The sequence below is a fragment of the Anomaloglossus baeobatrachus genome, chromosome 6, assembly GCF_048569485.1.
Source record: "Anomaloglossus baeobatrachus isolate aAnoBae1 chromosome 6, aAnoBae1.hap1, whole genome shotgun sequence".
Taxonomy (NCBI): Eukaryota; Metazoa; Chordata; class Amphibia; order Anura; family Aromobatidae; genus Anomaloglossus; species Anomaloglossus baeobatrachus.
The window spans coordinates 294,093,528-294,119,465 of NC_134358.1; the positions used below are offsets into that span (position 1 = coordinate 294,093,528).

Consider the following 25,938-nt stretch of genomic DNA (forward strand, 5'->3'; position numbering starts at 1 on the left):
CTGCCCGGCCCCTCCCCCTCGTGATCGGTGCCCGCCCCCTCCCCTCCGTGATGTGCTGCTCGCCCCTTCCCCTCCATGATGTGCTGCTCGCCCCCTCCCCTACGTGATGTGCTGCACGCTCCCCCCACCTCTCACCCCCGTGGTCAGCTACCCGCCCCCTCCCCTGTCACCGCCGTGATGTGCGCTCCCTCCCCTGTCACCGCCGTGATGTGCGCTCCCTCCCCTGTCACCGCCGTGATGTGCGCTCCCTCTCCTGTCACCGCCGTGATGTGCGCTCCCTCCCCTGTCACCGCCGTGATGTGCGCTCCCTCCCCTGTCACCGCCGTGATGTGCGCTCCCTCCCCTGTCACCGCCGTGATGTGCGCTCCCTCCCCTGTCACCGCCGTGATGTGCGCTCCCTCCCCTGTCACCGCCGTGATGTGCGCTCCCTCCCCTGTCACCGCCGTGATGTGCGCTCCCTCCCCTGTCACCGCCGTGATGTTCGCTCCCTCCCCTGTCACCGCCGTGATGTGCGCTCCCTCCCCTGTCACCGCCGTGATGTGCGCTCCCTCCCCTGTCACCGCCGTGATGTGCGCTCCCTCCCCTGTCACCGCCGTGATGTGCGCTCCCTCCCCTGTCACCGCCGTGATGTGCGCTCCCTCCCCTGTCACCGCCGTGATGTGCGCTCCCTCCCCTGTCACCGCCGTGATGTGCGCTCCCTCCCCTGTCACCGCCGTGATGTGCGCTCCCTCCCCTGTCACCGCCGTGATGTGCGCTCCCTCCCCTGTCACCGCCGTGATGTGCGCTCCCTCCCCTGTCACCGCCGTGATGTGCGCTCCCTCCCCTGTCACCGCCGTGATGTGCGCTCCCTCCCCTGTCACCGCCGTGATGTGCGCTCCCTCCCCTGTCACCGCCGTGATGTGCGCTCCCTCCCCTGTCACCGCCGTGATGTGCGCTCCCTCCCCTGTCACCGCCGTGATGTGCGCTCCCTCCCCTGTCACCGCCGTGATGTGCGCTCCCTCCCCTGTCACCGCCGTGATGTGCGCTCCCTCCCCTGTCACCGCCGTGATGTGCGCTCCCTCCCCTGTCACCGCCGTGATGTGCGCTCCCTCCCCTGTCACCGCCGTGATGTGCGCTCCCTCCCCTGTCACCGCCGTGATGTGCGCTCCCTCCCCTGTCACCGCCGTGATGTGCGCTCCCTCCCCTGTCACCGCCGTGATGTGCGCTCCCTCCCCTGTCACCGCCGTGATGTGCGCTCCCTCCCCTGTCACCGCCGTGATGTGCGCTCCCTCCCCTGTCACCGCCGTGATGTGCGCTCCCTCCCCTGTCACCGCCGTGATGTGCGCTCCCTCCCCTGTCACCGCCGTGATGTGCGCTCCCTCCCCTGTCACCGCCGTGATGTGCGCTCCCTCCCCTGTCACCGCCGTGATGTGCGCTCCCTCCCCTGTCACCGCCGTGATGTGCGCTCCCTCCCCTGTCACCGCCGTGATGTGCGCTCCCTCCCCTGTCACCGCCGTGATGTGCGCTCCCTCCCCTGTCACCGCCGTGATGTGCGCTCCCTCCCCTGTCACCGCCGTGATGTGCGCTCCCTCCCCTGTCACCGCCGTGATGTGCGCTCCCTCCCCTGTCACCGCCGTGATGCGCGCTCCCTCCCCTGTCACCGCCGTGATGTGCGCTCCCTCCCCTGTCACCGCCGTGATGTGCGCTCCCTCCCCTGTCACCGCCGTGATGTGCGCTCCCTCCCCTGTCACCGCCGTGATGTGCGCTCCCTCCCCTGTCACCGCCGTGATGTGCGCTCCCTCCCCTGTCACCGCCGTGATGTGCGCTCCCTCCCCTGTCACCGCCGTGATGTGCGCTCCCTCCCCTGTCACCGCCGTGATGTGCGCCGCCTCCCCTGTCACCGCCGTGATGTGCGCTCCCTCCCCTGTCACCGCCGTGATGTGCGCCCCCTCCCCTGTCACCGCCGTGATGTGCGCCCCCTCCCCTGTCACCGCCGTGATGTGCGCCCCCTCCCCTGTCACCGCCGTGATGTGCGCCCCCTCCCCTGTCACCGCCGTGATGTGCGCCCCCTCCCCTGTCACCGCCGTGATGTGCGCCCCCTCCCCTGTCACCGCCGTGATGTGCGCCCCCTCCCCTGTCACCGCCGTGATGTGCGCCCCCTCCCCTGTCACCGCCGTGATGTGCGCCCCCTCCCCTGTCACCGCCGTGATGTGCGCCCCCTCCCCTGTCACCGCCGTGATGTGCGCCCCCTCCCCTGTCACCGCCGTGATGTGCGCTCCCTCCCCTGTCACCGCCGTGATGTGCGCTCCCTCCCCTGTCACCGCCGTGATGTGCGCTCCCTCCCCTGTCACCGCCGTGATGTGCGCTGCGCTCTCCCTCCCCTGTCACCGCCGTGATGTGCGCTGCGCTCTCCCTCCCCTGTCACCCCCGTGATCTGCGCTGCGCTCTCCCTCCCCTGTCACCCCCGTGATCTGCGCTGCGCTCTCCCTCCCCTGTCACCCCCGTGATCTGCGCTGCGCTCTCCCTCCCCTGTCACCCCCGTGATCTGCGCTGCGCTCTCCCTCCCCTGTCACCCCCGTGATCTGCGCTGCGCTCTCCCTCCCCTGTCACCCCCGTGATCTGCGCTGCGCTCTCCCTCCCCTGTCACCCCCGTGATCTGCGCTGCGCTCTCCCTCCCCTGTCACCCCCGTGATCTGCGCTGCGCTCTCCCTCACCCTCCCCGATCTGCTGCCTCCTTCATCTCCTGTGATCCAGCTGCCTAGATCCATCCTGTAGGGTAACTATCCCCAATCTCACCTCCCACTCCCCTTCCCACCCATGCCTCCCATCCCCCCCTCCCCCCATCCTCTGCCGCTCCTGCATCCACTGCGCCCTCTCCCATCCGCCCCCACCCTATCCCAGCCGTCGTCTCACAATTACAGATGCTCCCTTTATATGCCGCTGCCCCCCCCCATCTGCTGCCGCCCCCCCCTCTTCTGCCGCTGTTTTTTTTTTTTCTATGCCATGGGGGTCTAGTTTCCAAAATGGGGTCACATGTGGGGGAGCTCCACTGTTTCGGCACCTCGGGGGGTCTCCAAACGCAACATGGAATACGCTAATTATCCCAGACAATTTTGCGTTTGAAACGTCAAATGACGCTCCTTGCCTTCCGAGCCCTGATGTGCGCCCAAACATTTGATTTCCACCACATATGAGGTATCTGCGTACTCAGGAGAAATTGCACAATACATTTAATGGTGCAATTTTTCCTGATACCCTTGTGAAAAAAAAAGCTACCTGGTTGAAGTAACAATTTTGTGGTAAAAAAATTTTTTTTTATTTTCACAGCTCAACTCTATTAACTTTTGTGAAGCCCCCAGAGGCTCAAAGTGCTCAATAAACATCTAGATAAATTCCATGAGGGGTCTAGTTTCCAAAATGGGGTCACATGTGGGGGAGCTCCACTGTTTCGGCACCTCAGGGGCTCTCCAAACGCAACATGGTGCGGCTAACGATTCTAGCTAATTTTCTGTTCAAAAAAGTCAAATGGCGCTCCTTCCCTTCCGAGTCCTGCCGTGCGCCCAAGCAGTGGTTTTTCGCCACATATGAGGTATCTGCGTGTTCAGTAGAAATTGCCCAACAAATTTTGGGGGTTCATTTAATACTGCTACCCTTGTGAATATGCAATATTTGAGGCTAAATTAACATTTTTGTTGCAAAAAGTAAAATGTTCATTTTATCCTTCCACATTGCTTTAGTTACTGTGAAGCACCTGAAGGGTTAATAACCTTCTTGAATGTGGTTTTGAGTAGCCTGAGGGGTGCCGTTTTTGGAATGGTGTCACTTTTGGGTGTTCTGTGTCATGTAGACCTTTCAAAATCGCTTCAAATGTGATGTGGTCCCTAAAAAAAGTGGCTTTGTAAATTTTTTGTTGTAAAAATGAGAAATTGCTCATAAACTTTGAACCCCTATAACTTCCTTAATTTTTTTTTTCTTTGTCGCTCCATTGGGAGACCCAGACAATTGGGTGTATAGCTTCTGCCTCCGGAGGCCACACAAAGTATTACACTTTAAAAAGTGTAACCCCTCCCCTCTGCCTATACACCCTCCCGTGCATCACGGGCTCCTCAGTTTTATGCTTTGTGTGGAAGGAGGCACACATCCACTCATGCATTCTCATTTTAGTTATATCGGTTGGAAGAAAAGTGGGCCCCCACGGGGCCCCCGGCATGTTCCCTTCTCACCCCACTACGTCGGCGGTGCTGTTAAGGTTGAGGGTACCCATTGTGGGTACAAAGGCCGGAGCCTCATGCCGTCTCCTTCACCATCCCTTAGCGGCTCTGGGAGAAGTGGGATCCTGAGCGGTCATCCATTCACTGGGACCGTGCTCCCTCCGCAGCCCCTGTGGGAATCTGTCGGACAGGAGTTTATTTATCCTCAGGGACCGGGCCCTGCATCACTAAGGTACTCTGTATCCCCATGGGGGATGTGCATGGAGCGCCTTCATCCCGGACGCTGCAGCAGCTGCTTATTTGTGACGGCCGGCGGACTTCCGCGCCGACCGCGCCTGTTTGTCGGCCGCGGTCTTAAATTTAGTCCCCGGCTTCAATTGCGGCCTAGTAGCAAAACTCCCGCCCCCGGGCCTGTCTATCAGGGGTAAGGGCGGGACTGCCGACCTGACGTCGGATGTGAGGGCCGGAGCATCCTGTATGTTTCCTCCCCCCTCACTGATCACTGTGGGGACTCCAGATTCCCGCACTTTTCTAACGCTGCCCACGGCTCCACTCCTCCCCTGAGAGCTCCGGCAGCCATTTCTTTGGCATTCTGCCTGTGGAGGATTTCCTGGAAAGAGCTCTGCAACGCTGGGAGACCTAAGGCAGGGAATCTGGAGGACACACACTCCACTTTCTTTGTCGCTCCATTGGGAGACCCAGACAATTGGGTGTATAGGCTATGCCTCCGGAGGCTGCACAAAGTATTACACTTAAAAGTGTTAAGCCCCTCCCCTTCTGCCTATACACCCCGTGTGCTCCCACGGGCTCCTCAGTTTTTTGCTTTGTGCGAAGGAGGTCAGACACGCACGCACAGCTCCACAGATTGGTCAGCAGCAGCTGCTGACCATGTCGGATGGAAGAAAAGTGGGCCCATATAGAGCCCCCAGCATGCTCCCTTCTCACCCCACTCTTGTCGGTGGTGTTGTAAGGTTGAGGTATCCATTGCGGGTACGGAGGCTGGAGCCCACATGCTGTTTTCCTTCCCCATCCCCCTCAGGGCTCTGGGTGAAGTGGGATCCTATCGGTCTCCAGGCACTGAGACCGTGCTTCATCCACAACTCCTGTGGAGCCTGCTGGATAGGAGCCGGGTATCGTTCAGGGACATGGCCCTGCTACTTGGAGGTACTCTGTATCCCTGTGGGGACAGCGCACAGCAACACTCCAGCTTTGCTGGGTGTGCTAGTGCACCGGGGACCACGGCGCTGACCGGGTTAATATGTGCCATTACACACTCAGCGTTGCTGAGTGTGTTTTATGTATAGGGACTGCCGCACTGACCGCCGCGGCCATGGAAACACCGCGGCGCGGCTGGGACTTGTAGTGCGCCGGGGACTTTCACGCTGGCCGCGCTTTTACGGCGGCCGCGTTTATTACTAGAGTCCCCCGGCTTTTTGCGGCCTAGTTTCCTTTCCTCCCGCCCACAGCCCTGACAGGCAGGGGAAGGGCTGGACGCTGCACAGAACGAGCAGCACTGAGGGCTGGAGCATGCTTTGCATACTCCACCCCTCTCACTGTGCACAGTGCGGGCACCAGTTCCCGCTCTTTCTGGGTCACGCCCACGGCTCCCTCCTCTCCTCAGGACGCCGGCAGCCATTCCTGTCAGCTCCTCGGATGCTGCAGAGGGGGACAAAGTCTGGGAGACCCAGGCAGGGACTCTGGTGGCCTCACAACCGCTTTAGGCGGGTGGTAAGCAGCACCTGTGGTGCTAGCCCCATTGTGCAGTAGTGTAACATTATATGTTTATGGTATATATGTTTTACACTGTATGGTGCACAGTTGATTTCTGGCTATATACCCTATTGTGTTACTCAGGGAAGATAATAGCATGGCGCCCACGAAAGGCAGGGGTGCCAAAACACAGGCTTATGTTGCCTGCGCCGCATGTACGACCCCGCTACCGGCAGGTTCCACTGACCCTCATTGTGTGCACTGTTCGGCCCCTGTGGCACTTACTCAGCCGGAGCCTCTGCTAAGAGGGGCCCAGGGGGAGCCACCTGCTAACACTGTTCAGGTGACGGGGACGGAGTTTGCAAAACTCTCTGAGACTATGGCTAAGATACTAGAAGCCTTGCAGTCCAGGCCGGTATCTCAGCACAGGGACTCTGTTGAATCTTTGTTCCCTGGCCCACCTCAGCTGGACCAACAATGTCCTCCCGGGGTATCTCATGGATCCCAGGCTGAGGGTTCTGACACAGACCCCAGCCCCAGACCGACTAAGCGAGCTCGCTTAGATTTTCCCTCGACATCATCATATTGTGCAGGGTCTCAGAGGGGGGAATCTCTGGTTGATGATGCGGAGACAGCTGATCAGGATTCTGATCCTGAGGCCGCTCTCAATCTTGATACTCCGGACGGGGACGCCATAGTGAACGACCTTATTGCGTCCATCAATCGTATGTTGGATTTTTCTCCCTCAGCTCCTCCGGTGGAGGAGTCAGCTTCTCAGCAGGAGAAATTCCGTTTCAGGTTTCCCAAGCGTACACCGAGTATGTTTCTGGACCACTCTGATTTCAGAGAGGCAGTCCAGAATCACCATGCTTGTCCAGATGAGCGTTTTTCTAAGCGCCTTAAGGATACACGTTATCCTTTTCCCCCTGACGTGGTCAAAAGTTGGGCTCAGTGTCCCAAAGTGGATCCTCCAATCTCCAGACTGGCAGCTAGATCCATACTTGCAGTGGAAGATGGGGCTTCACTCAAAGATGCCACTGACAGGCAGATGGAACTCTGGTTGAAATCCATCTATGAAGCTATCGGCGCTTCTTTTGCCCCAGCGTTCGCAGCCGTATGGGCGCTACAAGCTATCTCAGCAGGTCAAGCGCAAATTGACGCAGCCACACGCACGTCCGCGCCACAGGTGGCGTCCATAACCACTCAGACGTCGGCATTTGCGTCTTACGCTATTAATGCTGTCCTGGACTCTGCGAGCCGTACGGCGGTTGCAGCCGCTAATTCGGTGGTACTCCGCAGGGCCTTGTGGCTACGGGAATGGAAGGCAGATTCTGTTTCCAAAAAGCGCTTAACCAGTTTGCCAATTTCTGGCGACCGATTGTTTGGCGAGCGTTTGGATGAAATCATCAAACAATCCAAGGGAAAGGATACATCCTTACCCCAGCCCAAACCGAACATACCCCAACAGAGGAAGGGGCAGTCGAGGTTTCGGTCCTTTCGGGGCGCGGGCAGGTCCCAATTCTACTCGTCCAAAAGGCCTCAGAAAGATCAAAGGAACTCTGACGCATGGCGGTCTAAGTCACGTCCTAAAAAGGCCACCGGAGGTGCCGCTACCAAAGCGGCTTCCTCATGACTTTCGGCCTCCTCACTCCGCATCTTCGGTCGGTGGCAGGCTCTCCCGCTTTTGCGACGCCTGGCTGCCACGGGTAAAAGACCGTTGGGTGAGAGACATTCTGTCTCACGGTTACAAGATAGAGTTCACCTCTCGTCCCCCGACTCGATTCTTCAGGTCATCCCCGCCTCCCGAGCGAGCCGAGGCTCTTCTGCAGGCGCTGGGCACTCTGAAGGCAGAAGGAGTGGTGGTCCCTGTTCCTCTTCAGCAACAGGGCCACGGTTTTTACTCCAACTTGTTTGTGGTCCCAAAGAAGGACGGGTCTTTCCGTCCTGTCCTGGACCTGAAACTTCTCAACAAACACGTAACGACCAGGCGGTTCCGGATGGAATCCCTCCGCTCCGTCATCGCCTCAATGTCCCAAGGAGATTTCCTTGCATCGATCGATATCAAAGATGCTTATCTCCACGTACCGATTGCTCCAGAGCACCAGCGCTTCTTGCGCTTCGCCATAGAAAACGAACACCTGCAGTTCGTGGCACTGCCGTTCGGCCTGGCAACAGCCCCACGGGTTTTCACCAAGGTTATGGCTACTGTAGTAGCGGTCCTCCACTCTCAGGGTCACTCGGTGATCCCTTACTTGGACGATCTCCTGATCAAGGCACCCTCTCAAGAGGCATGCCAACACAGCCTCGACGCTACCCTGGAGACTCTCCAGAGTTTCGGGTGGATCATCAATTTTCCAAAGTCAAATCTGACACCGGTCCAATCGCTCACATACCTTGGCATGGAGTTTCATACCCTCTCAGCGATAGTGAAGCTTCCGCTGATCAATCACTACAGACAGGGGTACAATCTCTCCTTCAAGGCCAGTCACACCCCTTGAGGCGCCTCATGCACTTCCTGGGGAAGATGGTGGCAGCAATGGAGGCAGTTCCTTTCGCGCAGTTTCACCTGCGTCCTCTTCAATGGGACATCCTACGCAAATGGGACAGGAAGCCGACGTCCCTCGACAGGAACGTCTCCCTCTCTCAGGCGACCAAAGCTTCCCTTAGGTGGTGGCTTCTTCCCACTTCATTATCGAAGGGGAAATCCTTCCTACCCCCATCCTGGGAGGTGGTCACGACGGACGCGAGTCTGTCAGGGTGGGGAGCGGTTTTTCTCCACCACAGGGCTCAGGGTACGTGGACCCAGCAAGAGTCCTCGCTTCAGATCAATGTTCTGGAAATACGGGCAGTGTATCTTGCCCTGAAAGCGTTCCAGCAGTGGCTGGAAGGCAAGCAGATCAGAATTCAGTCGGACAATTCCACAGCGGTGGCATACATCAACCACCAAGGCGGCACACGCAGTCGGCAAGCCTTCCAGGAAGTCCGGCGGATTTTGATGTGGGTGGAAGCCACGGCCTCCACCATCTCTGCAGTTCACATTCCAGGCGTGGAAAACTGGGAAGCAGATTATCTCAGTCGCCAGGGCATGGACGCAGGGGAATGGTCCCTTCACCCGGACGTGTTTCAGGAGATCTGTTGCCGCTGGGGGGTGCCGGACGTCGACCTCATGGCGTCCCGGCACAACAACAAGGTACCGACGTTCATGGCACGGTCTCAAGATCCCAGAGCTCTGGCGGCAGACGCCTTAGTTCAGGATTGGTCGCAGTTTCAGCATCCTTTTGTGTTTCCTCCGCTGGCACTGTTGCCCAGAGTGTTACGCAAGATCAGGGCCGACTGCCGCCGCGTCATCCTCGTCGCTCCAGACTGGCCGAGGCGGTCGTGGTACCCGGATCTGTGGCATCTCACGGTCGGCCAACCGTGGGCACTACCAGACCGACCAGACTTGCTATCTCAAGGGCCGTTTTTCCATCTGAATTCTGCGGCCCTCAACCTGACTGTGTGGCCATTGAGTCCTGGATCCTAGCGTCTTCAGGGTTATCTCAAGACGTCATTGCCACTATGAGACAGGCTAGGAAACCAACGTCCGCCAAGATCTACCACAGGACGTGGAAAATTTTCCTGTTGTGGTGCTCTGCTCAGGGTTTTTCTCCCTGGCCTTTTGCCTTGCCCACTTTTCTGTCCTTCCTTCAATCTGGACTGGAAAAGGGTTTGTCGCTCGGCTCCCTTAAGGGACAAGTCTCAGCGCTCTCTGTGTTTTTCCAGAAGCGCCTAGCCAGACTTCCACAGGTACGCACGTTCCTGCAGGGGGTTTGTCACATCGTTCCTCCTTACAAGCGGCCGTTAGAACCCTGGGATCTGAACAGGGTGCTGCTGGTTCTTCAGAAACCACCATTCGAGCCAATGAGAGATATTTCTCTCTCACGCCTTTCGCAGAAAGTGGTTTTTCTAGTAGCAGTCACTTCACTTCGGAGAGTGTCTGAGCTAGCAGCGCTGTCATGCAAAGCCCCTTTCCTGGTTTTTCACCAGGACAAGGTGGTTCTGCGTCCGGTTCCGGAATTTCTCCCTAAGGTGGTATCCCCCTTTCATCTCAATCAGGATATCTCCTTACCTTCTTTTTGTCCTCATCCAGTTCACCAATGTGAAAAGGATTTGCACTTGTTAGATCTAGTGAGAGCACTCAGACTCTACATTTCTCGTACGGCGCCCCTGCGCCGCTCGGATGCACTCTTTTGTCCTTGTCGCTGGCCAGCGTAAAGGGTCACAGGCTTCCAAATCAACCTTGGCTCGGTGGATCAAGGAGCCAATTCTCGAAGCCTACCGTTCGGCTGGGCTTCCGGTTCCCTCAGGGCTGAAGGCCCATTCTACCAGAGCCGTGGGCGCGTCCTGGGCTTTGAGGCACCAGGCTACGGCTCAGCAGGTGTGTCAGGCGGCTACCTGGTCGAGCCTGCACACTTTCACGAAACACTATCAGGTGCATACCTATGCTTCGGCGGATGCCAGCCTAGGTAGACGAGTCCTTCAGGCGGCGGTTGCCCACCTGTAGGAAGAGGCCGTTTTACGGCTCTCTTACGAGGTATTATTTTACCCACCCAGGGACTGCTTTTGGACGTCCCAATTGTCTGGGTCTCCCAATGGAGCGACAAAGAAGAAGGGAATTTTGTTTACTTACCGTAAATTCCTTTTCTTCTAGCTCCAATTGGGAGACCCAGCGCTCGCCCCTGTTTTTTTGTGTACACATGTTGTTCATGTTGAATGGTTTCAGTTCTCCGATATTCCTTCGGATTGAAGTTACTTTAAACCAGTTTATAATTCTTTTTCCTCCTTCTTGCTTTTGCACCAAAACTGAGGAGCCCGTGGGAGCACGGGGGGTGTATAGGCAGAAGGGGAGGGGCTTAACACTTTTAAGTGTAATACTTTGTGCGGCCTCCGGAGGCATAGCCTATACACCCAATTGTCTGGGTCTCCCAATTGGAGCTAGAAGAAAAGGAATTTACGGTAAGTAAACAAAATTCCCTTCTTTTAGTGGTCGGTAAGCCACACCGGTCACCCGGTGCTGGTCCCCTTAGGGTGCCGGAATAGATACTATATATATATTTTTATATATTTCTGTTCGGTGGGCTGTATACCCTTCCCATATACCCTCAGTGATCACTCTCCTAGGAGACAACAGCATGTCGTCCACAAGGAGCAAGGGTGCCAAGGCACAGGGTTATTTTGCGACCTGTACCTCTTGTGCGGCTAAGTTACCTGCGGGTTCCACCTACCCTCACTGTGAGCAATGCTCAACCCCTGTTTTGCTTGCTCAGCCGGAGCCTCGGTCACTAGTGGGCCCCTCGGCTCAGGTAGAACCCCTTGCTCCCCCTGTCCAGGCGGCAGGGACAGAGTTTGCAGTTTTTGCTGAGAAACTCTGAGTCACTCTCACAATCCATGGCTCAGTCTATGGACAAATGGTCTGCCAAGCTGCTTGAAGCTTTGCAGTCCAGACCGGTCCTTACACAGGCCCCGGGCCCTGTTGGATCTTCGCCTCCAGGCCCCTCTCTGTCCGCGCCGCAGCACATTCCCAGGGGGGGCCCTAGGTCTCACGTGGAGGACTCCGGCCCGGACCACAGTCCCACACCGGCTAAGCGGGCCCGCTGGGAATCTTCCCCGACTTCTTCACGCTGCTCTGGTTCCCAGCGTGAGGACTCTCTGGAGGACGAGGCGGACGTCGCAGCTCAGGGCTCTGACCCTGACGTTGCTCTCAATCTTGATACACCTGAAGGGGACGCCATAGTAAATTACCTTATCTCGTCCATCAACCAGGTGTTAGATATCTCTCCCCCGCCGCCACCTGTAGAGGAGTCGACTTCTCAGCAGGAGAAACACCAGTTTCGGTTCCCTAAACGTACACGGAGTGCGTTTTTCGATCACTAACTTCAGAGATGCTGTCCAGAAGCCCAGAGCGGTTCCGGACAAGCGCTTTACTAAGCGCCTTACTGACACACGTTACCCCTTCCCCTCTGACGTTGTTAAGGGTTGGGCTCAATGTCCCAAGGTGGATCCCCCAGTCTCTAGATTGGCGGCTAGATCTGTGGTATCGGTTGCAGATGGCTCATCGCTAAAGGATGCCACTGACAGGCAGATAGAGCTCCTGGTGAAATCCATCTATGAAGCCACGGGCGCGTCTTTTGCCCCGGCTTTTGCAGCCGTGTGGGCACTCCAAGCTATTTCAGCTTGTCTGGCTGAGATTAATGCGGTCACACGTAATTCTGCTCCGCAGGTTGCGTCTTTGACTTCTCAGGCGTCAGCTTTTTCTTCCTACACCATGAACGCAGTTCTAGACTCTGCTAAGCCGTACAGCGGTGGCATCCGCTAACTCTGTGGCAGTCCGCAGGGCCATGTGGCTGCGCGAATGGAAGGCAGACTCGGCTTCCAAGAGGTTCTTAACCGGTTTGCCGTTTGCTGGCGACCGCTTGTTTCGTGAACGATTGGATGAGATTATTAAGGAATCCAAGGGAAAGGACTCCTCCTTACCCCAGTCCAAACTGAAGAGACCTCAGCAACGGAAAATACAATCGAGGTTTCGGTCCTTTCGTCCCTCCGCCAAGCCCCAATCCTCTTCGTCCAGCAGGCCGGAGAAAGGCCAGAGGAACTCCTATGCGTGGCGGTCCAAGTCACGCCCCCAAAAGGCCGCAGGAGGCACTGCTTCCAAGGCGGCCTCCTCATGACTCTCGGCATCCCCGAACCGCATCCTCGGTCGGTGGCAGGCTCTCCCGCTTTTGCGACGCCTGGTGGCCACATGTTCAAGACCGATGGGTGAGAGACATTCTGTCTCACGGTTACAGGATAGAGTTCAGCTCTCGTCCCCCGACTCGTTTCTTCAGAACATCTCCGCCCCCCGAGCGAGCCGATGCACTTTTTCAGGCGGTGAACGCTCTGAAGACAGAAGGAGTTGTGATCCCTGTTCCCCTCCAGGAACATGGTCGCGGCTTTTACTCCAACTTGTTTGTGGTGCCAAAGAAGGACGGCTTGTTCCGTCCCGTTCTGGACCTCAAACTACTCAACAGACATGTGAGCACCAGACGGTTTCGGATGGAATCTCTCCGCTCGGTCATCGCTTCGATGTCACAAGGAGACTTCCTAGCATCGATCGACATCAAGGATGCTTATCTCCATGTGCCGATCGCACCCGAACATCAACGCTTTTTGCGTTTCGCCATCGGGGACGAACACCTTCAGTTCGTGGCATTGCCTTTCGGCCTGGCGACAGCCCCACGGGTGTTCACCAAGGTCATGGCATCTGTTGTGGCGGTCCTACACTCTCAGGGTCACTCGGTGATTCCCTACTTAGACGATCTTCTGGTCAGGGCACACTCTCAGATGGCGTGTCAAAACAGCCTTTCCGTCGCTCTGGCGACTCTCCAGCAGTTCGGGTGGATCATCAACTTCCCAAAATCCAAGTTTTTTTTTTTTTTTTTTTAAATTCTTTATTTATACAACAGACTCTTGCAAACCATAAAGCAGTCAGTTGACATAGCAGACAAAATCAATTCAACAGAGTTTGGGAGAATACATCTAAATACAAAATCACTTACAACTGTGCCAACCCCACAATATGACAAACGGGTCCGTTCTTTTTCAATTTTTATCAAAGACAAGAAGAGAAGTACAGAAAAGGAGGCAAGAGTGCCTAAAGATGACTCAGACAACTCTGAGCAGTGAAGGGTTCGCACCAGCTGAGAAAAAAGAAAAGGGGGGAATATAAAGGAAGGGTGGAAAGGGAAGGGGATAAAGCAGAGCGGAAGGGAGGTGGGAAAGGAGGAAGAGAGAGGAAAAGGAAAGGGAAAAAGGGGGATAAGGTGAGAGGAGGGGAGAGAATATGGGGAGGGGAGGGGAGAGAGAAACCCCCCCCCCAACCCCCCTTTTAATTTGAGGGGGTGGGTTTGCCAGGGGGAAGGGCCAGCGACAGAGGGAGTACGCTCATCCTATGCATCACACAGCAGGAGGTCGTATTCACTAGAAAACTTAAATTGCAACCAAGGAAGCCAGATCCCGCGGAAGCGCTCATACCGATCATGCAGGGAGGAGGTCAAGTCCTCCATCTGTAGAAGCTCATTGACCCTGGAGGCCCAGAGGGACAGAGTAGGGGGGGCGTCCGACTTCCACTTCAAGGGGATGCATGACCTGGCCGCCATCGCTAGAAAGTGCAGAAGCGACTGTTTGTATGCAGAGACGGACATCTCGGTCAGTTGAAGAAGGAACAACTCCGGACCCAAGGTCTGCGTTGTTCCAGTCACGTGTTTGATCACCTCCCCCACTCCGCTCCAGAACCCTCGGAGGGCCGGACACGACCAGAATATGTGCACAAAGTCCCCCTCAGCCGTCCCACATCTCCAACAGCGAGGGTCTACGCCAGGAAACATCTTGTGTACCCTGGTTGGGACCCTATACCACCTCGACAGGAGTTTGTAATTGGATTCCTGAAGTCTGGAGCTTATTGAGGTCTTATGGGCAAGCGTCAAAATTTTGTTCCTTTGCGTATCTGTCAAGGAGAGGCCCAGGTCTTGTTCCCAGTGTGCGAGAAATGTGGGGGGGGGGGGGGGAGGTCGCCAGGGTCCGTCAGCATCCTGTACACCAGGGACAGAGAGTGCCGAAGCACTCCCTCCCGGGTACACAGCGCTTCAAACTCCGTGGGGCGGGCTGTATATAGCAAGTGGTCAGGGAGAGAGCTGATGTAGTGTCTGAGTTGCATGGACCTCCAGGCTCCCAACTGTCTCGGGGTCTCGCATTCTGTAAGTGCCCCAAGTGAGGGCCAGCCCCCGTCAGTTATTAGGTGACATGCCCGAAAGCGCCCCCCCCTCTATCCAGCGATGAAAGACAGGGTCCGTCAGACTCGGATAAAAATCTGGGGAGCCAATTATGGGTGAGAGAGGAGAGGGGACGAAGTAGTAATCTGCGGACCTGTCTCAGGGAACAGCACTCCAGGGTGGCGCCAATTGTGGGATGGTGTCTCAGACTAGCGGGAAGAGGGCTCGATATCCAAGGGGCTGCGGAAAGACTGATCGCAGAGAAACTTTGTTCCAATGCCACCCAGGGTTTCGTCTTGGCGTGGCGACACCAGTCGATAACTCTGACCATATGTGAAGCCCAGCAGTATACCTTCAGGTCTGGGATTCCCATCCCCCCCCCCTCCTCTTGGGTCTACACAGTAAGGAGCGGGAGATTCGAGCTGGCTTGTTGTTCCAGATGAACTTGGTTTGTAGAGCAGCCAGCTCCTTAAAAAAGGAGCTGGGAATCCGTATCGGAAGAGCCTGGAGAAGGTAAAGGATGCGAGGGAGGACATTCATTTTAAAGATGTCACATCTACCAAACCAAGTGAACCAGCCTTTCGCCCATCTCGTACAATCCTCTCTGATAGTCCCAAGGAGGGGAAGAAAGTTCAATTTGAATAGCGAGTTAGTGTCAGCCGCCAACCGAACCCCCAGGTACCCAAGAGAACCAGAGGCCCATTTAAAGCTAAAAGATGATTGGAGTGAAGTAACCGTGCTCGGAGGCAGGTTCACGTTCAGAGCTTCAGACTTGGTCATATTTATTTTAAAATTGGATAGGCAGGAATAAGTCTCGAATTCCCGGAGCAGGTTGGGCAGGGAGACCAAGGGGTTCGTGAGGAAAAATAGGAGATCATCTGCGTAGGCTGCAATTTTGAATTTGTGAACCTCAGTGAGAGGGCCAGTAATGTCGCGGTTTCTTCTAATGTGACACAGAAGGGGCTCCAGGGTCAAAACAAATATTAAAGGAGACAGGGGGCATCCCTGCCTGGTCCCATTATTAATCGGGAACCTGTCGGAAAGAAGACCGTTCACCCTGACCGCTGCGGTAGGACCACTGTAGAGAGAGCCAATCCAGTTCAACATAGACCCGCCCAGCCCAATCGCTCTCAAGGCCTCCGTCATGAAAACCCAGTTAACACGATCGAAGGCCTTTTCGGCGTCTGTGGAGAGGAGCATCAGCGGCTGCTTCTCCAGACGGGCTTTATGAATCAGGTTTAGCGCTTTGGTCGTGTTGTCCCTGGCCTCTCTCCCTCCCAGAAACCCAACCTGGTCCGGGTGAATAAGGCCTCCCATCAGAGGTGAGAGCCTGTCCGCCAGGATCTTCGCAAAGAGCTTTAAGTCCGTATTTAACAGGGAGATGGGTCGGTAACTCACGCACTGAGAAGGGTCCTTACCCTCTTTCGGGATGACCACTATGGTAGCCGACAGAGTGTCTCTAGGGATGGGGGACAAGCCGCTTGTTGCAACGTTATTAAAGGCCTGAAGAAAGGGGGTATTTAGCGTTGATCCCAACTTTTTATAATAGGCTAGGGGAAGGCCGTCAGGGCCCGGGGCCTTACCCGTTGGGGAGTTTTTGATAGCCTCGAGCAATTCTAGTTCTGTAATGGGTCTCTCCAGGCCTTCTGCATCCTCCGCTCGGAGCCCTTGCATTCCTGAATCACTAATATATTTCCTGATCCGCAAGCGTAAGTCTGCTCGGGCAGAATTGGTTTTATCTCCATCAATGGAGTAAAGGGAAGCATAGAAGTTACCAAAGGCCGTGGCGATATCCCTGGGCAAAGTCGCTAGCCTCCCACCCGGATTTTGGACCCGCTGGACATAACCCCGCGTTCTTTGTAAACGTAGCGCTCTGGCCAAGGTTCTGCCACTCTTATTTCCGAACTCATAAAAATGTCTCCTGCATTTAACCATGGCACTCTTTGCCTTGTGAGTCAATAGGGTGCGCAGCTCTTCCCGCTTTTGGGTCAGACGAGATCTGGACCCAGGGTCACAGGATCTCTTATGCAGGACCTCTAGTTGGTGAATTTCGGAAAGAAGAGCAGCCACCTCCGCCGCCCGCGCTTTTTTCAGACGCGAACCATGCTTGATAAAAAGCCCCCGCGCGACGCATTTGTGAGCTTTCCATACCATATTGGGTGACACCTCCCCAGCTGCATTTTGCCCAAAATATTCCGACAAAGCCGATTGGATCTCATCCATGACTGTCGGATCATTTAGTAGTGAGTTGTTCAAGGTCCATTGACACTGTCTGTCGACGGGATAGTCCAAGGCAAGTGAGATCGTAATCAACGCATGGTCAGAGAAATGAATGCTTTCAATTGTCGCTGCCAGCAGGGCGTGGAGGTCCCTGTGGCGGACGAAGAGGTGGTCGAGGCGGGAGTAACTATCATGAACTGCAGAGTAGAATGAATAGTCCTTGTCTGAAGGATGGAGAAGCCTCCAAGTGTCTATCAGCTGAAATTCAAGCAGCCCTCGTTTGATACGTTGTGTTGCCCTTTGTGGTAGACAAGAAACTCCCCCAGAGTTGTCTATTTTAGGGTCTAGAGTGAAATTGAAGTCCCCTCCTATCACTAAAGTGCCTTCAGCAAAGTCATCTATTATGTCAAGGAAGCGTAAGAACGTTGTGCATTGTCCTGTGTTTGGTAGGTATATGGCCGCAAATGTGTATAATTGGGAGGCGATGCGCCCCTTCACCAGTAGAAGTCTCCCCTCCCCTTCAGTCCTTGACTCCAGTGTCTCCCATTGCAGTGAACCTGCTATTAGTATACTGGTTCCCCTGGATCTGGGGTCAGGAGAGGGGGAGTGAAACACAACCGGGTACCTTTTTGTCCGAGAGCTTATATGGTTTCTCTAGGCTGTAGTGAGTCTCCTGCAGGAAAGCAACTTGTATGCGGCTCCTCCACAGGAGGTTCAGGAGAATTGAGCGCTTCCCGGGATCATGCAGTCCCCTCACATTCAATGAGCCAATGCGTAACTCAGAGCACGTCTTTTTCATCACTGTCTGACCTTAGCCCCTGGGGGGGAAAAAGGGAGGGTGAAGAAGAGAAAAAAAAAAGGGGGGGATGGGGAGAAGGAGGAGTAGATTTGGATGAAGGAGAGTGAGCAAGGGTTTAGGGAGGGGGTAGAAAGGGGGAGAGTGAGTCCGCCCTACTAGAGGGAGAAGCATGAACTAACGAGGAGTCAGGGGGTGGAGAGAAACAGAAGTACAGCCAAGACAAGGGAAAAAGAGAAAAGAGAGAGAAAAAAGAAAGATGGAGAGAGAAACACACAGGGTATAGAAGCTCACACAAAGCTCGCAGACCTGGGACCAGCCACGGGTCCACAAGGAAATAGGAAAGCGGGTACGAGTCTGGAGTCACGGAGGGGCCAAAGTCTGGGCCCAGCTATAGAAAGACCGGACTTTACATCCCGGCGCTCCAACTGGCGCCAGGAAAAGTTCCCCCCCCCGGCCGCACACAACACGAAGATAATGACATTTCAGAGAAGCGACCTTAAACTTTGGACCCTACAGCACCTAGAAAGTGGACATTATGCATATGTCGACATACAATACTGCATAGATGCCAAGGGGCTCTATGATCAAGCGGGATCAGCCCCGCTCATCCGACGAGGAGGAAGGGCCTCACCCCCCGCCCCTCTCCCTCCGCCTCACAGGGGTCGGGGGGTCCCAGGCGAGCCAGTCCGGGACAGACATCTCGTCGATCCCCAGGAATGTAAACAGACCCGTTAGATCTGAGGGTCTCCTCAGAAAATAGACGGCAGTCCCTTTGCGGGCTATAAGATGGAAGGGGTGTCCCCAGCGGTAGGTGGCGCCCGCCTCTTTGATTCGGAGTAAGAGCGGTTGAAGCAGCCTCCTCATATATAGGGTGCGACTGGAGACATCTGGAAACAACGACACAAGTGCACCATCCATCTCTATTGGGCCATGTGCCCATGCCCCTTGGAGAATCCGCTCCTTATCTCCATAATAGTGGAGACGGCAAAGAACGTCTCTGGTATTGGAGGATGCCCTGGTGATCGGGCGAGCCACCCTGTGGATCCTGTCGAAGAGATAAGTCGCGTCAGGAGGTCTGCCTGTGACAGTATTAAAGATAGCCAGAACGTTGGAGCGTAGGAGTTCAGGTGACCAGTCCTCTGGAATGCCTTTTAGTCGGACATTGTTTCTCCTGCTTCTGTTTTCTTGGTCATCCAGAAGCAGGGCCATGTCTCTGATACGTAAGGTAGAAGCTTCCCAGCCTTTCTCCAGACGCTCCAGCCTGCCCTCCATTGATCCCTGGACCTGCTCAGTGGCCGTGATCCTGTCATCCAGAACCCCCATCTCCTCCCTCACTGAGGACAGTGCTGCCAGCTGGGCCTGTTCTATTCTGGAGGCCACCTCATCCAATTCCTTTTTGCTGGGGAGGGCTGCAATGAGCTCCCTCAGGGTCTGAGTGTCCAACATGTCAGAGGGGGCATCCAGGTTCCCAGAGTCACCGACCCTCAGGCTGGGGGCACTAAGGGGCCTGGAAGTGGCCTGCGGCTCCATTATGAGGGTGCCTCCCGGGGTCTGCTCCCCCTCTTTTCTCTGTGGGGGCCCCGCTGAGTTAGAAGTGGCAGGGCTCCCTGTATGAGCGGCATTGCTTCCAGCCACCTCCTCCCCCCTCTCCCCTTCACTTAACTGGCGCTGCAGCCGCGCCGCTTGCGGGGACTTTCCCTCCACCACGCTCCCAGCTCCAGCCGCCGCCATCTTGCCTGTGCTCGCGCTGAGAGGAGCCGCTGCTGATGAGGAGAGAAATCTTGCCAGGCCTCCGGAGGGTCGTCTGTCAGGTGCCGGATCCGATACTGTAGGTGGTCGCTTCTTTGGGGGCATTGTGTCAGCGTGCAGCCGGAGGAGGAGAGTATGTGAGATTTTGGGCCCAGGAGCTCCGGCTATGAGCGTCCTCACTCCTCCATGTCCAGGACACGCCCCCCCCAAAATCCAAGTTGACACCGACCCAATCACTGACGTACCTTGGGATGGAGTTTCATACTCAGTCAGCAGTAGTCATGCTACCGCTGGACAAACAGCTTTCGCTGCAGGCAGGCGTGCAATCTCTTCTTCGGGGTCAGTCACACCCTTTGAGGCGCCTCATGCACTTCCTGGGGAAGATGGTGGCAGCGATGGAGGCAGTGCCCTTCGCGCAATTCCATCTGCGGCCACTCCAGTGGGACATTTTCCGCAAATGGTACAGGAGGTCGACTTCACTCGACAGGAACGTCTCTCTTTCCCTTGCAACCAAGACGTCACTTCAGTGGTGGCTCCTTCCCAACTCTCTATCGCAGGGAAAATCCTTCCTACCCCCCACCTGGGCTGTGGTCACCACGGACGCGAGCCTGTCAGTGTGGGGGGCGGTTTTTCTCCACCACAGGGCTCAGGGAACCTGGACTCCGATAGTCATCCCTTCAGATCAATATTCTGGAGATAAGGGCAGTGTATCTAGCCCTATTGGCCTTTCATCGGTGGCTGGAGGGCAGGCAGATCCGGATCCAGTCGGACAACGCCACTGCCGTCGCATACATCAACCACCAAGGCGGCACTCGCAGTCGTCAAGCCTTCCAGGAAGTCCGACGGATTCTGCAGTGGGTGGAAGCCACAGCTTCCACCATCTCCGCAGTTCACATCCCGGGCGTAGAAAACTGTGAAGCAGATTTTCTCAGCCGACAGGGCATGGACGCGGGGGAATGGTCTCTTCACCCAGACGTGTTTCGAGAGATCTGTCGCCGCTGGGGAACGCCGGACGTCGATCTCATGGCGTCACAGCACAACAACAAAGTCCCGGCATTCATGGCCCGGTCTCAAGATCACAGAGCTCTGGCGGCGGACGCATTAGTTCAGGATTGGTCGCAGTTTCGACTGCCCTATGTATTTCCTCCTCTGGCGATGCTGCCCAGAGTGCTGCGCAAAAGTCCGACTGTCGTCGCGCCATTCTCGTCGCCCCAGATTGGCCGAGGCGGTCGTGGTACCCGGATTTGTGGCATCTCACGGTGGGTCAACCGTGGGCGCTCCCAGACCGCCCAGACTTGCTGTCTCAAGGGCCGTTTTTCCATCTGAATTCTGCGGCCCTCAACCTGACTGTGTGGCCATTGAGTCCTGGCTCCTAGCGTCCTCAGGGTTATCTCAAGATGTCATTGCCACTATGAGACAGGCCAGGAAACAAACGTCCGCCAAGATCTATCACAGGTCTTGGAGGATCTTCTTATCCTGGTGCTCTGATAAGGGTTTTACTCCCTGGCCCTTTGCCTTACCCACTTTTCTTTCATTCCTTCAATCCGGAATGGACAAGGGTTTGTCTCTCGGCTCTCAAGGGACAAGTATCGGCGCTATCCGTATTTTTTCAAAAGCGTCTAGCCAGGCTTCCGCAGGTCCGCACGTTCCTGCAGGGAGTTTGCCACATAGTCCCACCTTACAAGCGTCCGCTGGAACCCTGGGACCTTAACAGGGTGCTAACGGCTCTTCAGAAACCACCTTTCGAGCCGCTGCGGGATGTCTCTTTATCACGTCTTTCGCAGAAGGTGGCATTTCTAGTGGCAGTTACATCGCTCCGTAGACTGTCGGAGCTGGCAGCGCTGTCATGCAAAGCCCCCTTCCTGGTTTTTCACCAGGATAAGGTGGTTCTGCGTCCGGTCCCGGAATTTCTCCCTAAGGTGGTATCCCCTTTTCATCTCAATCAGGATATCTCCTTACCTTCATTTTGCCCTCATCCAGTTCACCAATGTGAAAAGGATTTGCACTCGTTAGATCTGGTGAGAGCACTCCGGCTCTACGTGTCTCGCACGGCGCCCCTGCGCCGTTCAGATGCGCTCTTTGTCCTTGTCGCTGGCCAGCGTAAGGGTTCGCAGGCTTCCAAGTCAACCTTAGCTCGGTGGATCAAGGAACCGATTCTTGAAGCCTACCGTTCTTCTGGGCTTCCACTTCCTTTGGGGCTGAAAGCCCATTCTACCAGAGCCGTGGGTGCGTCCTGGGCATTGCGGCAGCGGGCTACGGCTCAGCAGGTGTGTCAGGCAGCTACCTGGTCTAGTCTTCACACTTTCACGAAACACTATCAGGTGCATACCTATGCTTCGGCAGACGCCAGTCTAGGTAGGCGAGTCCTTCAGGCGGCGGTTGCCCACCTGTAAGAGGGGGTCGTTTTCGGCTCTTTTTATCGAGGTATTCTTTTACCCACCCAGGGACTGCTTTTGGACGTCCCAATTGTCTGGGTCTCCCAATGGAGCAACAAAGAAGAAGGGAATTTTGTTTACTTACCGTAAATTCCTTTTCTTCTAGCTCCTATTGGGAGACCCAGCACCCGCCCCTGTTCCCTTCGGGCTGTTTGTTCTTTTGTGTACACATGTTGTTCATGTTGAATTGTTCTTTTGGTTCATGGTTTTCAGTTCTCCGAACATCCTTCGGATTGCATTTACCTTAGACCAATTTATAAGTTTCCTCCTTCCTGCTTTTCCACCAAAACTGAGGAGCCCGTGATGCACGGGAGGGTGTATAGGCAGAGGGGAGGGGTTACACTTTTTAAAGTGTAATACTTTGTGTGGCCTCCGGAGGCAGAAGCTATACACCCAATTGTCTGGGTCTCCCAATAGGAGCTAGAAGAAAAGGAATTTACGGTAAGTAAACAAAATTCCCTTCTTTTTTTCCCAAAATTGTTCTGATGTAAAGTAGACGTGGGAAATGTTATTTATTAATTATTTTGTGTCACATGTCTCGTTGGTTTTAGAGCATAAAAATTCAAAGTTTGAAAATTTACAAAATTTTCAAAATTTTCGCGAAATTTCCGTTTTTTTCACAAAGAAACGCAAAAAATATCGGCCTAAATTTACCACTAACATGAAGCCCAATATGTCACGAAAAAACAATCTCAGAATCACCGGGATCCGTTGAAGCGTTCCAGAGTTATAATCTCATAAAGTGACACTGGTCAGAATTGCAAAAAATGGCCTGGTCTTTAGGGTCAAAATAGGCTTGGGGCTGAAGGGGTTAAAAGTATCCAAACCCCAATAAACATCTATAATTCAACAAATTAAGCTATGGCAAAAATAATGCAAAATATTAATTTTAAAAATGATTATATCCAACCATGAACATTGTAAGCGCCTCCTTTAACCCTCTGCACTCTGGCTCTCTGTCATACGTCATCCTTGGCACTCTCTTTTGAAGACCTTGCTATCTGTAGACCGCACTACTGCTGTTATATCAATGGATCTCCTGATGAAGTGAGGTGACACTGTGAAATATGTTGACTAAAACCACCTTTTCATTCAGTTTTCCTCGATGTATGGCATATCTTCAGCAGCACAGTAACTCCCACTCACTTCCAGGGCAAACTGCATGCGTAATAAGTGACATGTTGCTTTTTAGAATGCAGCGATTTCGTCAAAAATTTCGGCATGCAAATCGCTGCGTTCTAAAACATGTAAATTGCTAAATGCTCATAGACTTTGCTGGGGACACAGAATGCATGCGTTTATGCTGCAGTTCAAAACACTGCGTAAACTCATGAATATACGCAACGTGCGCACACAGCCCAATAGTTCCAGATCAACTTTGTTCCTAATTTGCAGTCCCCAAGATGGCAGCGCAGTGTTCCTTTAGCTGGACTCTAACAGCCTGGGTAGCTCATCAGTGAATCACAGTTGTATAATGTGGGGGTCCGAATGTTGTTGCCTCCACCGATCTGCTGTTTGAGGAGTGTGACACTTGGGCGCCTTTGTATTTACAGCAGCCTTCAGACTTGTTCGTACTCATCGGCGCCACACTCTTTTAGTGGCTGTCCGTGATATTGCAGTGAATAGCGCAACGTTACAGTATCCTGCAGTCTAGTTCATGGCACTATTGTGTATTTAACCTTGTGACGGTTTTTCTTAGAAGCAGAACCTATACACAGCTATATTTGAAAGTTGTTTTGTTTGTTTTTTTTTATCCATTTCTGGCTTTTGCATTACTAATGAATGATGAAAACTGTCAGAATATATATAACCGACAATAATTATATAAAACCATATCTTACGGTAACGTCTGTAACTAGACCTGTTAATCCAAGCATTTCCGGTGTGTTCGCTATAGTGTGCATCACCGTTGTATCTATAACACGCTGCGCCTGTCCCTCTGCTCGTTTTAGTCCTGACATCTTTTAATGTGTGATTTAGGTGGAAATCTGCTGTGGAGTGCTTGTCACAGTGGGAGGTCTGCTTTCCTTTCTGATAATGACATAGTGGATGCTGTTCTGACATTACTCACTATTGGCCCATTTCAGTGCAGCTGCTATTGTCTTTACGCTCATTCTCAAGCTGTGCAAGCCCTGTAATGTATGTGTTCAATCTTAATTGTACCCAAGACTGCCACAGTAATTAATCCTTGTACATTAGGTTTGCCTATTGTCCGGGAGCATTTTCCAAGCCGCGTCTAGTTGTTGTTTTTTTTTTTGTCTAATGTTCTGTTACTGTACAACCACTGAGTAGATCTCCTGCAGTTCCCATCCGCTTCTTACCTTGGTTCCCCCTTTTTATTACAGCGGGGATGGGACTATGAGGAAGAATATCGATGTTTGGAAGAAATGGACGACGTTAAACAGTTTGCAGCTGCACGGGTAAGTGCTCCCTGTAAAAGCTTTGAGGATAATGTATTAAAGCTTTGGGCTACAAATCTGCAGGCATTCTAAATCTGCACTGTGCACACTCTCAGGATTCTCTAGCACCGGGAGCGCGTTATCACAAGTATGCGATATGCATACATGCGGTCATGTGCTGACTAGATGTGCGCGGCCTTGCTCCATACAAGGGAATTAAATGAGGCCGCATACATCTTGTTGGATTGTGGCAGGAAGTATGCAAATCGCATAATTGTGGTCACTTTGACCGCTTGCTCCTAGTGCTGGCACTGGAGAATCCTGACAGTAGGTGCAGTGTGCACTGTGAGAATTGACAAGGCTGCAGTCACAGGCTTGTACCTCAAGGCTGAACAACCCCTCAAAGGAGGCCCCTGATTGCTATTGTGACATGCCTTTTTGTCATAACAATTCTGGAGCATCTTGTCTTAGAACCCAACCAAAAATGTCCCAGAAAAACTCCAAAAACAATAATTAGCAATCAAAATTACATCTTCATTAATAGCAACAGAAATTATTTAAAAACAATATCACATGAGACCTATTTAAAACCGTAAAAACATATGGCAAGGGAACAGGTCACACTCATAACCCCAAAATTTTATATATATATATATATATATATATATATATATATATATATATATATATATATATATATATATATATATATATATATATATATATATATATATATATATATATATATATATATATATATATATATATATATATATAATATATATGTATGTATATTGTCCCTACCAATCTGTGTTAGTGAAACGCGCGTTGGCGTGCATGACAGGGGAACAGCACCACACTCTGTCTCTAAACATGACAGCAGGTAATTGGTAGGGATTCTCCCTGTACAGCTACAGCTGGATCATGTTATTGCAGCCACAATCACTGTGGAACATAAGGAATATTGTGGATTGTATGATGGGTTCCAGTGTCCTGACCATTGCGCTGAGGAGATGAATATATTATTCTAACTAAAGAGATTTAAACACCTTATCATTGGTTATCCCTATTGCATATATATATATATATATATATATATATATATATATATATATATATATATATATATATATATATATATATATATATATATATATATATATATATATATATATATATATATATATACTGCTGATTCATTGCTTTTGTGGCTTTTTTTTTATCTAGTTTTTGGTGTTTTTCATTTGTATCTTATTCTTTTATTCTGTACCTTTTTTTTTTTTTTTTTTTTTTTTTTTTAAGATTTATTTTGTGTTTTTACCTGGTTTTTTTTTTTTTTTTTTTTGTTTATATACCTTCGTCATTGTGGACGGAGTTTGAGTTTCCAGATTTTTTTCGGTCCAATCATTAATTGCCATTTTTGCTCACTTGTATTTCAGTTTACCCCCCTGGGGAGATTTTATATATGTGTGAAAGTTTTAAGAAAATTCATGAACTATGTGCTCCATTTAGAAGACTTTAGCGCAAAAAACTTCTATACATGCTAGAAAAAAAAACAAACAAAAAACTCCACAAATGAATCTGTCTGTTCCTCGGTTACTACTTGAGAGGTGACCTGTGAAATCTCGCACATGTGCGACGACAGTTCTC

The 25,938-nt window shown here is 53.2% G+C and overlaps 1 protein-coding gene across 1 annotated transcript in view; it reads left to right on the forward strand.

Moving 5' to 3' along the window:
- The window catches only part of NSUN2 (NOP2/Sun RNA methyltransferase 2), a 145,043-nt gene that overhangs the window by 40,048 nt on the left and 79,057 nt on the right, over positions 1 to 25,938 (forward strand). Inside the window, exon 8 of the mRNA XM_075316510.1 lies at positions 24,235 to 24,309. Coding sequence (XP_075172625.1) covers positions 24,235 to 24,309 — 75 coding nt within the window. The remainder of the gene's footprint in view (positions 1 to 24,234; positions 24,310 to 25,938) is intronic.